Source organism: Python bivittatus, unplaced genomic scaffold (assembly GCF_059951505.1).
Source record: "Python bivittatus isolate LINGU-HERP-01145 unplaced genomic scaffold, Pbiv_v1 ctg000330_np1212, whole genome shotgun sequence".
In the NCBI taxonomy this organism is placed as follows: Eukaryota; Metazoa; Chordata; class Lepidosauria; order Squamata; family Pythonidae; genus Python; species Python bivittatus.
The window spans coordinates 28,913,520-28,929,673 of record NW_028277058.1 but is presented as its reverse complement, the minus strand read 5'-3'; the positions used below and the strand labels follow the sequence as shown (position 1 = coordinate 28,929,673).

At 35.3% G+C, this 16,154-nt stretch overlaps 1 protein-coding gene and 1 long non-coding RNA gene across 4 annotated transcripts in view; both read left to right on the top strand.

Moving 5' to 3' along the window:
• Positions 1-390: 390 nt before the first annotated feature.
• LOC148215924 (uncharacterized) lies at positions 391-8,404 on the top strand. 3 transcript variants are annotated; one of them, XR_015796328.1, is made up of 4 exons: positions 391-922; positions 1,406-1,553; positions 6,744-6,849; positions 8,308-8,404. It is a non-coding gene; the product is annotated as an uncharacterized LOC148215924 (long non-coding RNA). The 3 variants fall into 3 exon arrangements; XR_015796327.1 differs by having other exon boundaries at positions 1,403-1,553; XR_015796329.1 differs by lacking the exon at positions 1,406-1,553.
• Positions 8,405-9,272: 868 nt separating this feature from the next.
• The window catches only part of DCN (decorin), a 30,234-nt gene continuing 23,352 nt past the window's right edge, over positions 9,273-16,154 (top strand). Inside the window, exons 1-2 of the mRNA XM_007432479.4 lie at positions 9,273-9,491; positions 13,274-13,505. Of these exons, the coding sequence (XP_007432541.1) occupies positions 13,310-13,505 (196 nt within the window). The 5' untranslated portion in view covers positions 9,273-9,491; positions 13,274-13,309. The remainder of the gene's footprint in view (positions 9,492-13,273; positions 13,506-16,154) is intronic.

Here is a 16,154-nt window from a genome sequence, read left to right as displayed (position 1 = left end):
CGATCGCTTTTTCTGCTCATTCTCATCTCAGTCCCACCCATCTGTCACCTGACAGAGTAATTCTTTCCACAGGTCACATTCATTCACAATGTCCCACAGTTTTCCCCAAGGCTCATTCCTAGTTCTTCCATTATCAACTTTCACAGAAGCACAGACACACATATTCAGAGGTGTACAATGGTTGTTATTGTCATTATTACAGTATATAGTATTGTATTAATTACATAAGAAAAGCCTTGCTATGTCAAGTGATCAAGGGAATATCTATTCCAGCTGTTGCCACCATCAACTGATGCTCAGCACCATGGTTCCTATGAACCTGGATATGCTATTTAATTCTTACAGTTAATAGCCAATATATTTCTTCTCTTGATTTGTCAGATCTGTTATTAACATTTTCTTTGCCAGCAGTAATTCTGGATTGTATCTCAAGAGGAGAACATTTTGCTGGGTAACTTTGTTTTTCCCTCCAGAGTGCCAAGGTTGCTCAGGCTGCTCTTGCTCAAAGAAATAGCAGAAAGGTACTTTCTGAATTCACCCAATTAAATGACACATCTAGCTTGGCTCTGAGTTATTGCTGTTTTTTTCCTTAACACACCAATGATGCTTTAGATTTTCTTCTAAGAGGTGATATTCTAACTCTTTGTACATTTCAGTTGCCCTTGTTTGCATTTCTTCACATTGCATGCATATTTGGTGCTTCCTGAATTCTTCGTTTAACATTTTCATGAAGAACTGATGCATAAATTGTTCTGAAATTCCTGATCTTCTTTTGGAGCAGTCCATATTGAGAACATCACCAAATAACTGTACAGCATGTAGATTGGGGCCTTTACCACATGTACTCTGTATTTTAACTGAGACAGAACAAGCCTTGGAGGAAGGAATGCCTTGTGTACCACCATAAGCTACAGGAGAAAAGGTAAGACATAGCTCTAATGAAGAAATAAAATCAATGAAATCTTTGGGACAAAAATTGGGTAAAGCTATGATAGAAGAAGACTGCAATCAAATAAGTATTTCTGATACATAATTAACAGCGAGTTCCATGGGTAATAGAGCATAACAGATTGCAGTCTAGTGACAAAACCTTGTTTTGGATAATGCAGGAATGCACAGAAGAATTGCACATGTAAAATACATTATTGCTTGTACTCTGGCTGGATGAAATTAGATTTCCAATCATGGTGTAAGCAGGGGAAATAATAATAATGAAAATACTAACACAATCATAGAAGTGCTTTTATGGACTGAAAATAAATGCTCATGATTATATGCTAGAAGTTCATTAACTAAAATTATCCTGTTTAATTTCTGCAGTGCATTCCCCATTCCTATACATGATTAATTTCAAATGGAAAATAGATACTGAATAACGTCTCAGTTTTCACATTTCTCAAAGCAGCCCAGGGAACAAGACTATCAGCAACCATAATACCAGCCTTGTCTCTCCAAATAACATTCTATAAAGGATTAAGGAGACCGTGCATAAGTAATAGTTGAAACAATGAGGCTCTCTCCCTGACCAGCAGGAAGACTGGACTTGAGCTCCAGTAAGTTTGATTCCTTACTTTTCATAATATATGTCTCTCTTACCTAATGACTGTGGCTTAGATGGCTGCCAGCCAAACTTCTGCCTTTGTTCAACTAACAATTATTGACTAAGGATACACTTTAAAGCCAAAAGAGAAAGAGTGAACATACCAACACCTTAAAGAGTGCTCTACAATTAGTAGGATTAAGTTTTATCTTGGTGACTTCTTTTTAAAAGCATCTTGGGTACCTGGATAAAAACTAAAATATTTTCTTGATTAGCAATAGTTTGAATAGTTTGGAGATATATGCTTTTGATAATAGCCTAGTTATGAATTAACTGTGAAAGTAAGATGACATATGTTATGTGATAATAGTTCAAGAACTGGATAATTTCCAGAAACAATTTCAGAGTATGCATTTTATGAACTTTGAATCTCTGAGCAGCTCAGGCCCTGTGTACAAAATGAACAATTTGAGTTTGATGATTTGCATGAGTATGAGCACCATACCATAATTCTGCTTTTTTCCCCAGTCTGTGAAAAAAACCTTCCAAATCCAACAGTAGTGCATTTCATGGGAATTCCGCTGTTTCATTAAAAATGAAATTGCTAACATTCATTCTGATGTCCATTTGACTAGTTTAGTAAATGGGTTAGATTTAGATTTACTAGATGGGTTAGGCCTCTTTGGGTAGAGACTTATTATCCTTGGTAGTGAAACATCCAAATTAATAGAGCCATATAGCTAATCCTACAGCATGCCTGTTTCAAAATGAGATTATGATATAATAAGTCCAACAAGAAATATATCAGTACCAAGTCAAAAAAGCTACAAGCAAAGCAAAAGAACAGCCAACCATAACTTCATAAAGAATTTGTTTTGGATTTATTTGCTATTTTCCTCTCTTTCACTCAGGAAAAAAAAAATGTAGGGCAAAAATGAATGGGAAAGAAATGCTGGCTCCCGTATATTATTTTGTCTAAAAACTATTCATTTATTTACTTAATTCTTAAGATAGCAAATGTTTCATCAGTATTTTAATTACAAAGCTTTGATATTAGTCTCAGTGGAAATATCACTTTGGTTTATGCTGTGGAATTTCCTGTTGGGATTAATTCATTCATACTACTGTAAAGAATGATGGAAAAGGGGATTAAAAATTAAATTTATTTAATTACAATAAATAATGCTGTGGAATGGTTTTCATGTTACCAATTAAACATATAACACCAAGACTACCAAAATAGTCAAATTAGATGAGGATCAAAGATTTGTTTTTAGTATGATAATTGATCATCCAAATCAAGTATCTTTAGATACCAGTCATCAATATGTGGATAAAATAAAGTTTAAGTTAACCAGAAGACATCATTTATTAGTGATTACACTATTTGGGAATTTCAGTTTTGGTTTTGGTGCTTTTATTTTGTTTGTTCATTTAGAACTCTGGATCATAATAGGCAATGCACATCTATTCAGCCTAAGGAATGAGATATCAAGATATTCCAAATGTGAATGAATTCAACTCAAGAAGTATCCTACTGTGACACTCTGTGAATGTGTGTGTGTATGTGTGTGTGTATGTACGTTATGTATGTATGTATGTGTGTGTGTGTGTGTGTGTGTGTGTATATATATATATATATATATATATATGAATATATATATGAATATATATATATATGAATGAATGACAGCACTGGAAGTGAATTCAAGAATTAAGCAAAGTATATATATATATATATATATATATATATATATATATATACTTTGCTTAATTCTTGAATTCTTGCTGTCATCTTCAATATATGATCAAAGATCTCTAAAAGAATATCAGTAAAATAAATGTGCTTCCCCTATGCAGGTCAAATGTAATTTAACACTTACATAATTTTGATTGCTCTAGTAATAGCCCTTCATAAACACTGAAAATACATTTGCCTGGAGAGGCATTTCCAGGTTAAGAATAATTTCTGTAAAAATCCTCCAAGTACAATGTTAGAAAGCTACATCCATTCTGTTACTTCAGATAGCAGTACTCTTACAGCTTGAAATATCAGGCAAAACTTCACATCTGCCATGATTTAACATGGCTTTTGGCTAGTTAGTGGGAAAGTTGTCAGGAAATTGATGGTAAGAATTCAATACTGGTCTTTCCTGTTATCTGTTGGCCAAGTTGGTGGTGTGTGTCCAGCTCTTTCTGGTCATGATCATTTCCCTGCTAGTTGCTTCAAACTATTCTTGATGTGGAGCATATTATTTGAGTTCTTTTTTTTTTTTTAATTACCAGTGATCCATAGAAAAAACTTTTGAGGAATTATTCAGAAAATTTTGTTTATGCTTTTCCTGTTTCTTCAGAAAATTATTTCCAGATCATCTCAGATGGTTGTAATATATCCAATAATATTATTAGCTTGAAAAGAAAGAAGAGATTTGTGTGTGTGTGTGTGTGTGTGTTTTCCCCGCACTCAATCATTACCGATTCTACGGTGACTGCCTGGACAAGTCCTTGCAGTTTTCAAGGCAAGGTGTTTTGGAAGTGGTTTGCCAGTGCTTCCTTCCTAGAGCAGAGCCCAGCTGGCAAGCGCAGGAGGCAGGGTTTCCGTTGCTTCGCGCCTTTTTTGGGCATGCGCGGCTTCCGCGCTACCAGCAACTGCTCCCGACTCCTTTTGCAAGGGGCCGCCAGCATTTTTCCTCTCACTGGAGTGAGAGTACCCATTTATCTACTCACGTAAGTTTTCGATCTGCTGGGTTGACAGGAGCTGGGGAGGAAGCATATATTATATTATTATAAATTATATATTACATATATAATATGTAATATAATATAAACTATCTGGATTATATATATATATATATATAATCCAGATAGTTTATATGAGCTTTTTCCCAACCTGATTTTGAGATTTATGGTTCTCACACATCTGGAGGATGCCAGGTCAAGGTGTGATACTGTATTCCTAAATGCTAAACAGTACAATACACCCTGGAGTCCACAGCCTGGCAATGTGAAAGCCACTTGATTAGACACAGTGAATAAAAACAAAGCACTTGAGCCTGAAATGTATATATTTAGGCTCAGTACAAACCTGGATCGCGCAGCATATGACATCATCATATGCAAAGTATCTTATGAGTCATAGGTATTAAATTACATTTCATACATTTTAAAGGCATGCATTTTATACCAAGTGGCAAATGTATTTATTTGTGCTACTTTTTAAACATAACATCTATTTTCAAAATGGATTTTGCAACTTTTGGTTTATCCTATTGATGATTTGTCAAATGGATCTTGCTACATTTGTAGATTCATTCACAGAACTTTTGGATATGTAAATTCTGCCATCAGCATGGAATACCATTCTTATTGGAAATAATAACTCTGATTATTACACTGTATGGATCTCCTACCATCTCGCAAGCCAGTCTTAAAAGAATGAATCACAATCTTGCAAGCAAATCTTTAAAAAATGGATCAAACAGTATGTGAGGAAAGATTCTAAAGTTAAGTAGATACTTAATAGTTTTATATTCATAGTGCTTGGTCAATGTAGCTCACAGTCCCCCCCCCCCCCCGGTGATGATGGTGATGATGATGCTACTGAATCTTTTAATCTCTTATACAGTAAAGCATCCACATTAAAGAAAACAAGTACAACAAACTAGATACTGGAAGATAGAGTAAAATTATCCCATAAGCATCAGAAATTAAGAAACAACTCGTAGTATCAAAACCCATAACACTTACCATTAAAAAGCAAACAAACAATAATGATTAATAATGGAATCCAAAAAGTTCATCTTCATAGGCTTCCAGAAGGCCATTTACCAAGAAGACCAGTCAAGATGGAGATGATTCCAAAGAATGATAGAAAACAATGCTTTCTAGCCTTAGCCCTCTTCACCTCATGAAAATGGAACAGCATCAGCATCTTCTCCCAGAAGGACTTCCTTGGCCAACACAGGCTGGAGTAGGTGGTCCTGCAAGTATCCTGAGGCCAAGCTATATACAGCTTTATAAATCTAAATTAGCATTAAATTTGAACTGCACCCAGAAACCTATTGATAACCAGTGCAGGGCTACAAGATAGGTATAATGTGATCATGGCAACTAATACTATCAACAATCAAGTTGCTGATTTTTGTACCAACTATATAGTCTTCAAAGGCAGCCCCTGGAAAGTACATTGCAGAAAACTTACCATATGGGTGACCGTAGCCAGATCTTTCCACTCCAGGAAGCACTATAATGAATGAGCAGTCAATGCCTCTACCTGTCCATCCAGCAGAACTTGTGAGTCCTGAAGGGCTCCTAAGCCACAACGTGGTCACTCAAAGACAGTGCCACCCTTTCAAGAGATAACATTACATCTGATATAGAATTGTGATGAAGAAAGAATAATTTCATTTTGCCTGGGTTCAACTTTATTCAGTATAATCTAACACCCAGATAATTTTACTCTATATGATGCAATTCTTTTCACAAATCAAGCCTTCACTATAACAAAAGTGGAAAAATCTTTTGTTCATTACCAGGACTGAGTAAAACAGAAGTTAGATATTTTTTTTTTCATTTCTAGAGGCTAACGTTTACATAAGAAAATCTTGTAAAGTACAAGGCCGATCAAACCTTAGCTTAATATGTCCTTGAGCTATACTAATCAATGCTGTGCAAAGCTTTATTGTAAAACAGTATGTTGTCTGTATTTTTCCTTGATGAAATATAAGATATTATTGAACTAAAACATAGACGTGAAATACAAGTAGGTTCAATTTAACTGTCCTCTCTGCTTTAATTACAAACACAAGTCCATATTGTGTTTTCATTTTTGAGTAAGATCTTTTCAGATATGATTTCACAGAAGAAGCTATAAAATGTTTCCAGACAGACTGAACCTTCCCTTTGAGGTCCAAGAAGTATTTTAGTCAATATAAAGCCTATCTGCTGTCTCCAGTATACTTAGTGGAAACATTTTATACATATTTTACTGTGTAATTACCAATCACTTTACTTTCTTGATGCAAAGCATATTCGAAATGGTTTTCAAAAGACTACTGAAGAAAAACGTTTTAGTTGCTTTATTAAGAATCCATTTCTTGGCCTATTAAAGACATCACAGTAGAATTGGGGTATGGTAGGTGGGAGAGAATCAGCCTTAAAATAAATGTGGCACAATTTTATTTATTATTTCATTTTTATGCAGTCTTAGGCCCAGGTGGCTGAATTTTGGAGTACCTTGGTGTCCAGCTTCTGCTGGTAAAAGAAGCTACTGCATGTGCAGAATAAGACGGCATCCATGAAAGAAAAAGGTGATGGACAAATGTACATACCTGGTCTGTGTAACTGAGACCTGGCAGGGGAGCAACAAGGGTGTAGCCCTGTTGGAAATCTGCTTACCCGGGTTTTAGGTCCCATGGCCACCACAACACCAAGGCTGGTATTGAGCTGCAGCCATGATCATGACAAACTCACAATGATGCACTCCAATGTATGGTTGGTTACAACTACCTAGTCGAAGCACTTCATTAACACCTAGATGATATCTTGGGGCTGCTGTTGGAGATCCCAAGTTTCTCAGTTTTGCATGACTTCAACCTCTATGCCCTGGGGGAGGGATTTGGTGCAGCTTATGAATTAATGGCATCCATAGTGATGATGGGCTTATCACAAGTAATTGTGGCCCCAACATACATGGCTAGGCACACACTTGACCCTGTCTTTACTACCAAGCAGATGAGATAATAGGACATTGCCTTTTCCATGGTCAGGTTACTCCCTTGTCAAATTGTAGATCATGGATGCTCTGTACCTCCACATGGATGGAATTTCAATTCTTACAGCTCCCATAATAACTCAGAGTTGGTAAATGGAGAATAAATATACTCATATGCTTCTGAAAAAAAAAAAACATTAGGGACCCCTTCACATACCACATTTGTATCTATCTGCTATCAGCACCATATGGCTGTGTTTCTACCTCATTACCCATGGACAGCTGAAGCTTAGAGGTGAGACAGCTCAAATAGCATCATTTCCATTTTGCAATTTTGATAGTGGTGCTCCAGGGGCTTGGGGTTATCTCCCACAACCTGCATTTGAAGCTCTCTAACACTGTAGATTCAAGCAGTCTCATCAATGAACCCAACCATATTCTAGTCATGTTGACAATTCTTAAAAAAAATAAATAAAATAAAACTAAAACCTGCCTAGGTTAATTTTCCCTCCCTTCATTGCACTCATGCCTCACCTTCCTTCCCAATTCCTGTGTTTAAGTGAGATGTAATGCCACCCCCACACCCAAGATGATACATTGAAAGTACAGTCATGGTTATAGCATGTGCTGAGTTTTTTCCCTTTTCTATATGGAGTGGGAGATGTGGGTTTTTGTTACCTCAGAAGCCATTACAAGACCCTGAGGGATTGTATTTGACGTTCTTATTGGTTGGTTGGAAGAGACAGTGATTGGTGCCTGCCTGTTCTCAACATTTCAAGGTTGGCGGGAGGGAAGACAATTGTATGGCCAGCTTAAAAATGCTTTGGAAGGATTAGGGAGTGGAAACAAAGCCATATACAAATGTAAAAAGCAGCTTTCTCTGACGGAGCCCTTAGAAGTAAAATTTGCATGAACCTCTTAACCTAATGATTTTTAAGTTTCTGGTTTCCTTTTAATCATGTTCAGATAAATGAACTAACTAATACTTCCAGACCTCCAGGTCTAATAACACATCTCTCCCTCTCCCCCTCTTTCTCTCTTAAAATAACTTTAGGCTGATAGCATTCACACCTGGTTGCAGCCTGAGGGGATGGAGAATGGTGCAAGTCTAAACACAGAGTCACAAATCCACCAACTTTATACAAGAAAGGTAAGAATACAGGGAAGTTCCATTCTCCATGTACTTATTTGGCAGTTGCCTCTCAGTTCTGTCCATATGTGCTGTGAAGCAAACAACACTGAATTAGGTGGGTTTTTTTTTTCTAAAATAGGAATTCTGGGTAAATTTAAATGCCAATTATTGTAGTTGTTTTCACTGGGACTTGCACGTACAGATTTTGTAGTTCAGAGAGTCGTATTACAACATACCCATCAAAAAAAACTTATGCTACATATAGTTTCTAATTTTAAAAAAGAAATTAAAGTGTGATATTTATATTGGTGGAGGTTTGTTAGATCTTGGTTCATGCAATTGCCTATTCTGCACTTTCACTTAATTTAAAGTTCTAGTAGGACACATTTGTGATCATACATGATAAGCATCATTCTAGAAGTACACTCTGTACAGTTTACCTTAAGGGACATAGGACTGCAGTTTCAGACGTTTTATAAAAACCTATTGGCTTACTTTATTACTATTATAAAGATACTTGCAAGAAAATCTATTATTTAGCCTTTACTTTCCACTGTAATTTTATATCACGTCACTCAAATTGTACTTGTCTTCCACTTCGTTGAGTATCATATACCCTAAACAAGAAAGCTTTCTAAATAATTTTTTTCCTCTGATATATACGCTGGGAAAAAATGCTCCAAAGCTAGAAAGTCCTCAAATTAAGTATGTAGCTGGGCATGCTAAAGGGAAAAAATTGATATCCAGTATTCATGCTGATCTGTAAAAGCATTTAGGAAGTTGAACACATGAAAAAGAAATAAAGGAAAAGGGGAAAAAAAGGGGGGCTGATAAAGTTTCTGGCTACAATACAGGAGACATATCATTACCATATGATGTACTGTGGGTGTCAGCAGCCTGGAGTCTTTTCATTGAGGAAAACCTTGCTTTTTAACTGGGCTATGGAATAGAAGAAGCAGGAGGGGTTCCTGACAAGTGACAGTCACGGCTCACTCAACTACCCCTCCTCCTTTCCACACCTGCAGGATCTTCTGCCTGGCTGCAATCTTTTCGGTTAATTGCATCTCAGCTCCGAGGCTGTCTGTTGCAAATCCCTGGATTAAAAGGTATGGCTTTCATTAATAATTATTCTGAATGTTCTCAGGAACTTCAGTTTTAAAAAGCAAAATCTGCCTGAGAATATAAGAAAACTTCTTAACTGTGGGGAAAAAAATGTATTTGCAATATTTGAGAATGTTATTGAGAACAGTTGCTGTTTCCTAACCATATTTTGCATTTAGGAAGATTGATTTTTATTTTTTTTTTAGAAGGGTTGGTAAGCTTCTTAAGGCATTTTGCACCAATGGATTTTTTTGCATTGTGAAGTTTGGAGTTGGTGATATTGTAAGAGGAAAGAACCGTGAAACTTCATGTTTGCACTTGAAAAACTGGAAGGGTTTCTTTCCCAGTTATTATTTTAACTTAAAGAGGGAATCCGTTGCCTGTGGAATCCAAGCTCTTTCTAAACATTGTGAAGTTGTATATTTCATACGTAAGCATTGATTAGATATTTTAGACAAGGAAATTCTCAACTGAAAGCACTAAAGATAAACAAACATAGCTGTACAGTGGTAAAAGGCAATGAACTGTAGAGGCAGACATTCCTCCTGTTTGAAAGTGGATATTAATATGTTTCTCTAAGACTGAATGCATCCTGCAGAATATCTTATTCAACTCATCAATACCTAATATGATTTGGTACCTGCTGTAAAATGCAATCCATTTCTTGTTACTATAGCTTTTCAAAGGGTAATTCTGAAGTAAAATAGAGCTATATAAAGGTAAGATAAAGTATTGTCTTCCACAAGTCAATTAAGTTAAACATTTGTTCCAAGGCTTGTGGCTACAGCTGATTCATGTGGCAGGAAGAGATCTAAAATCCTGGATAGAAATACCACAACATAATGCAGTATGGAATTAAACCACCCCCCACCTCTGGACTCAGTGTAATGCTTCACAATATAATGTTTCCCACTGCTGGTTTGTAGTTTCTGTTGCGTGTTTATATATCTTTCTTTCTTCTAGTTAGTGTTTCCCCTGCCTTCACTTTACTGATCTTCTTTTGTGTGAATTAAAACACTAAAAATAGCAATTGTTATCCTCTTGAGGACTTCAAAGGCTTTGTATGTTTCTTCATAACCATGCATATTTATTCTGAATTTCCTATCCAAATTTCCTAAGTTCATTTGGCTCAGTGGGACTTATTCCCATTATGCAGCCATGGAGAAGTTGATGAAAGAATCTTACAGTTACTAAAGGATACAGCAGTAAAGGCCCATTTTTAATGAAAGCATGATCTTGTTTAATTAGTAGACTATGAAAAATGCTTTTTAAGACATTTCAATAAAAGTTTGTCTTCAAAATAAATGATGAATTGCTACTGTTTATTGTGGGAACTCAAATACATGTAGAAAAATACAGGATGTGCTGCTTTGCGAGACTTCCTTTTGGCTCTGATTTAAATGTGATAACCATATACCGATTATGAATACAGAACCTCCAAACCAATAATGAACATTAATTTTAGTAATGATTGCTACATTTTTAATTAAAAGCAATCCTTTAAAGTGTACATTCCACTCTCTAATCCAAAGCACCCCTTTGTTTTTATAGTGTCGTGATATTTCATTACTATTAGAAAATTTAAAAAATAATCATCATCATATGAATTAGTCTGTATACCATGACTGATTTGGTGAAAGAAATGACAATTGTATTATATATTTCAATTAATTCCATAGAACATGTGTTCACATGATATTCTTTTGAAATAGAAATACCAGCTATATTTATTCACTATACACTAAATATAGCTGACTATATAGATTAACTAATGAATCAGTTAATCCAGAATCAGTCTATTGGCTGGAAATTCTGGAAACTCTAGCTCTAGTCTAAATTATCTAGATGACTTTGAGTTGAGGTGGTTTGCTCTAGAGTGTTAGGACTGAGCCAGGGAGATCTGGCTGCAAATTACATAAGGGGTGGCTTTGGGCATTTTTCCTTCCTGTTTGATTTCCTCACAAGATGATTATGGGAATAATAGGTAGTGCATGTATGGGTGACGGAATCATGAGGATAATCCAATGTTACACAAATGGAAATCAATTTGTACAAAGGGATTTTTCCTTCTTTTCTACATTCTGTGTCTAGAGGGCTACAGGGAGGAAGGAAATTGCGTCCTCCTTGTCCTAAGCCTAGAAAAAATTCCACCTCTGGAAAATCTCATTGGATTTCATTCTCTATATTGTACCAGGATTTCTCTTTAAATATAGAAGTCTATAAATCCATTACTTTCCACTCTAATTTCCATGCAATTAAGCTCAGAGACCACTAAAATGCACTAAAAGCAATGAAGATTTATGGCTTGAAATATGGCTTTATATTTTAACACTCTCTAGCAATAATATCAGTCTTTTCTGTGAGCTGTGTTTTGTTTTCGCTGTTGTATCCAACTTAAGTAGTTGCAGTAGAGGAGTATTACAGCCCTATTTATAGGAACTTGCTAGGCTCCTCCCATTTCTTCTTGCCTCATTCACCCTGGAAGACCTGGATCTTCAATTAAAACTCAGTTGGCTAAATTACTAATGTGGATGTAGGTCCCCTACCATTTTAGCTGCTTAAAGGTCATTTGCACTATTATGATAGCTGTAGACTTTCCTCTCCCTTTAAAATGATGCATAAAGTTCATTTTAAGCAATTAAAGCTTCCTTTCACATGATCTTACCAGCCTGATCACTTTTGTTAAGTGCAGAAAACCAGAAGAAACCAACCCCACCAACTCTAGCCCCAGTCATAAGTTTCAGAACTTCAGAATAACCATCCTAAGGTACAATATACAAACAAAATATTTCAGTCCTGTTGCTATATTAACTAAGAACTAGCAGTTGAAATGTATGTATGGCTTCTTCTCATCGTTATTGTACAGAGTTCCAATAAAGGCATCTGTTATTAATAAAACACAAGTCAAATCAAACAGATATGTTTACAATTGTGTCCATGTTGCTTTGTGCAACTCTGGGTTACAATGGTTCTCTGTTTCTTGTATAAATTCTGAAAACACAACCCCTCTTTTTATTGTCATGTGGATAGACTGACAGATATGCCCATGTTTTCTTTTCATTCCATTCATTTAAAAGGAAAAAACCACAATGCTAAAAATGTTTTAAAACAATTCAGTAAAAGTCATCTAAAACATTTATTAAAACCCATAAAACCCTCCAAAACTATGTGATGTATCATATAATAACAATACCATGCAAGAACAGAAGTTGCAGAAATGCCAGAAGTAGAGGCATTTTCAGGGAGTCAGGAGGTGTCAAATAACAAAAGCTGCATCATGCTGCTGTAGTACAAGTCCTACCTCCTTTTTTCATGTATTGTAGCATCACACACATGTTTGAAGTAGGTGGAGTTTGCATTGTAACAACACAATGGTTCTGTTGTCAATTTGACAAAAGCACTGGTTACTTTGGACACCTCTGACCAGACATCTGGATAAACATACACATCTTAAGCTGATGCAGAAAGGTTTTTTTTAAAGATTTTTTTATCCCACCTTTCTTGTTTTTATAAATAGCTCAAGGTGGCAAACATACCTAATACTCCTTCCTCCTCCTACTTTCCCCACAACAAAAACCCTGTGAGGTGAGCTGGCCCAAAGTCACCCAGCCAGCTTTCATGCCTAAGGTGGGACTAGAACTCAGACTCCTTGTTTCTAGCCTGGTGCCTTAACCATTAGATCAAACTGGCTTGGGGCCAACTGTAAGTATACAATTCTTAAATGATAAATGTATAAAAGATACCCAAATTATGTTTCCATCTTGTACATCTTTGCTTTGACTTCTAGATTCATTACTGCTCTGCTGGGTAGATGAACTAAATCATGAAATTGGCTATCTTCTTTCTTCTACTCCTGCCACTTTGCTTGGCCAAACCATTCTATCAAAGAGGCTTGTTTGATTTTATGCTTGAAGATGAAGCAGGATCTGGAACTCCTGAACCTCCAGGGTATCCTCCTATCCCAGTGTGCCCATTTCGTTGTCAGTGCCACCTCCGAGTTGTCCAGTGTTCCGATTTAGGTAAGTTGAATGAAATGTTACCTCATAAAATGTTTGCCTGGGCTGATTTAAATGAACGGAATTATTCTATGGCAGTAACACTGGCATATGTGTTGAATTTCCTCTGAATAAATTGAAATATGTGATGTTATATTGAGTAATCCTATCAACATGTAGAAAAGTAAGGTCTTGTTTCCATTTCCTTTCCATTCATTTTATCCTATCTTTTATTCTTCAGGAGAACATTTTCTGCATTTGATGGAACAAAAGGGATGTAATTAAATAAAGGAGAAATGATCATTGGGACTTGGGATCATCATTGGGATGAATTAAATAAATTCATCAATTTAACTGCATTTTATTCATTTAGCATCAATAAATCTCTGTTTTGTCCTGTTTCTACTCACTTTGGGGATGTGTCTTTCTAAGATTGGCAAGGACAGAAGAAAAACAATTCAGTCAAATGTATCCCATAACAAGTAATCAGAATTTGAATGAAAACTATTGAATATAAAGGCTATAATGCCATTATGCTTTAAAGTTTTTCCAATTTCATTCAACCATAGTAACTTGCAGGGATAACATACTGGACATAACTTTTTTGACATGAAACATCTCCAGATATTTACAGCAATTTTGTAATATTATTTTATTTACAAATATGGAAGCAGCACAAAGGACAAGGCAAGAGGCATTAACAGTTCTAGCATATACCTATATCTGATACTTAACATTCCAAGTTGTTTTCAGTCTTCAGTTCTTCTCTGCACTTTCAGTTCTTTGTTCCAATCCCAAACTGTTTCTAATGTCTAATATAGATTAATTATCTTTTATTGCTTCTTCCTTTAAGTTGTAAAGAGGTCATTTTCCTGAGCCATTAGCTGTTTAGTAAAAAGATAGACATATAGGAATCATGTAATTGTCAGAAAACCAAGAAATACTTGTATTCATCAGTCATTCTTAACCATTCACAATGCCAGAAAGTTGAAATTTACCCTTATATCATTCATTTACTTGAAAGTGCCATTATGGCCTGATCACTCATTTCTAAAACAAGTTTCATGACAAATATTGATGCCATAAAGTGGAAAGCCTGCGATATTCCATAAATAATGGCAATGATGACAAACTAAGCCATGAACTGAAAGCCCTTAAGGTTTTTTTTTCCCCCTACATCACAAAATCTTATTTTAGTATTTGTGTCCACATTATGAGGTGTATTGTTTTTATATGAAAAACAATACATGGGAAAATAAAATATGAGAATTAACCAAAGGCTCTTGGTCCCAAAACGTAGAAGGGAATTTTAAGTTTTCTTAAATTTCCTACTGGAATCTAATCAAAAGAATTATATGAAAAGTTTAAACAGTAGCATATACTGATTTTCTGAGCATATGATGCATTTCTGGATATAACTTTTAGACTATGCTGATAATACATAAGAATATCTAATGTTTTTCATAATATCTGTATCAGACCATCCATCTAAGACTTTTTAAAAGGTTTGCCTTATAAATGTTTGAAAAAAACGTTAAAATAGTATTGTAACTTTTACCTATATCTAAGTCAAAGGTCAATAGTCATCCATATTCATCCACACTGAACTATTTCCTGAATTATATTTCCTTACTTCAGTTTTGGAAATACCTGAATACAGTTAACATGCTTCTTTGCTTGTTAAAAAGCTTAATATGCAAAAAAATAAGAGAAGCATGTTTAAGTTAAAAATCCTGTGATATTTTTAGGAGCTTCTAAAGAATTTACATATCTTGTACACGTGGCTGACTTTTTCTTAATCAATATAGCTATGTTTTTAACATTAAATGGTTGAAATGACTCCAAATGATGCTCTGGAATTTGGAGTATAATTTTATTGCAATCCAATGTTTCCATTTACTTATATTTATAGAATTCTGAAGATAAATACTGTCCTTACTATAAGAGCGGAAATTGTTAGGTTGCTCTGCTAGGTAATTCCAAATATTGTGCTGCCACAAGTAAGTAAGTTCCAAAGGGTACTGCAGAGCTCTACAGATTGTCTGTTCAAATGTCCTTTCAAAGATTCTGATTATATCCCAATTCATAAATATTTTTATAACTCTAAGAGATGATATGTGTTGCTCGTATTCATAAGTACACATTGCTTTATTCTAAATTACTGGGCTGAATGAATAGGATATCTGCCTTCTCTGATTCCCACATCAGGCAAACTATTGCTTTGCAAACAGTAGTGGGAGCCCCAAGACTCCAGCTGAATTAATGTTGCTATGGTGTAACAAGATTAATTGCTGCTCTCCAGATTTCCCAATTTCTAATGGGCAAGAGTAGAAAATGATATTATTACCAAACTTCAAAACACTGATAGTAATTCATAAACCTCTTGCATAAACTGAATTTCTGCTTGAACTAACCAATTAAATGTGAAAATATTCTTTAATCGCATGTTTGGCAGAATTTGGTAGTCAGTGTTAATACTGACTTAACTGTATAACAATTTGGGTGGAGATAGGGTTTTCATAATTGGTTTTAATGGATAAAATATAAATCTTTTTCCTGATTCTTTATTGCATCCATAACTGTAATGCTTTATTGAATCCATAACTATAATTCCATTCATATTCTTATGTTTTGAGTGTCTTTTATTTTCAAGAATCTGTACCACACTTTTAA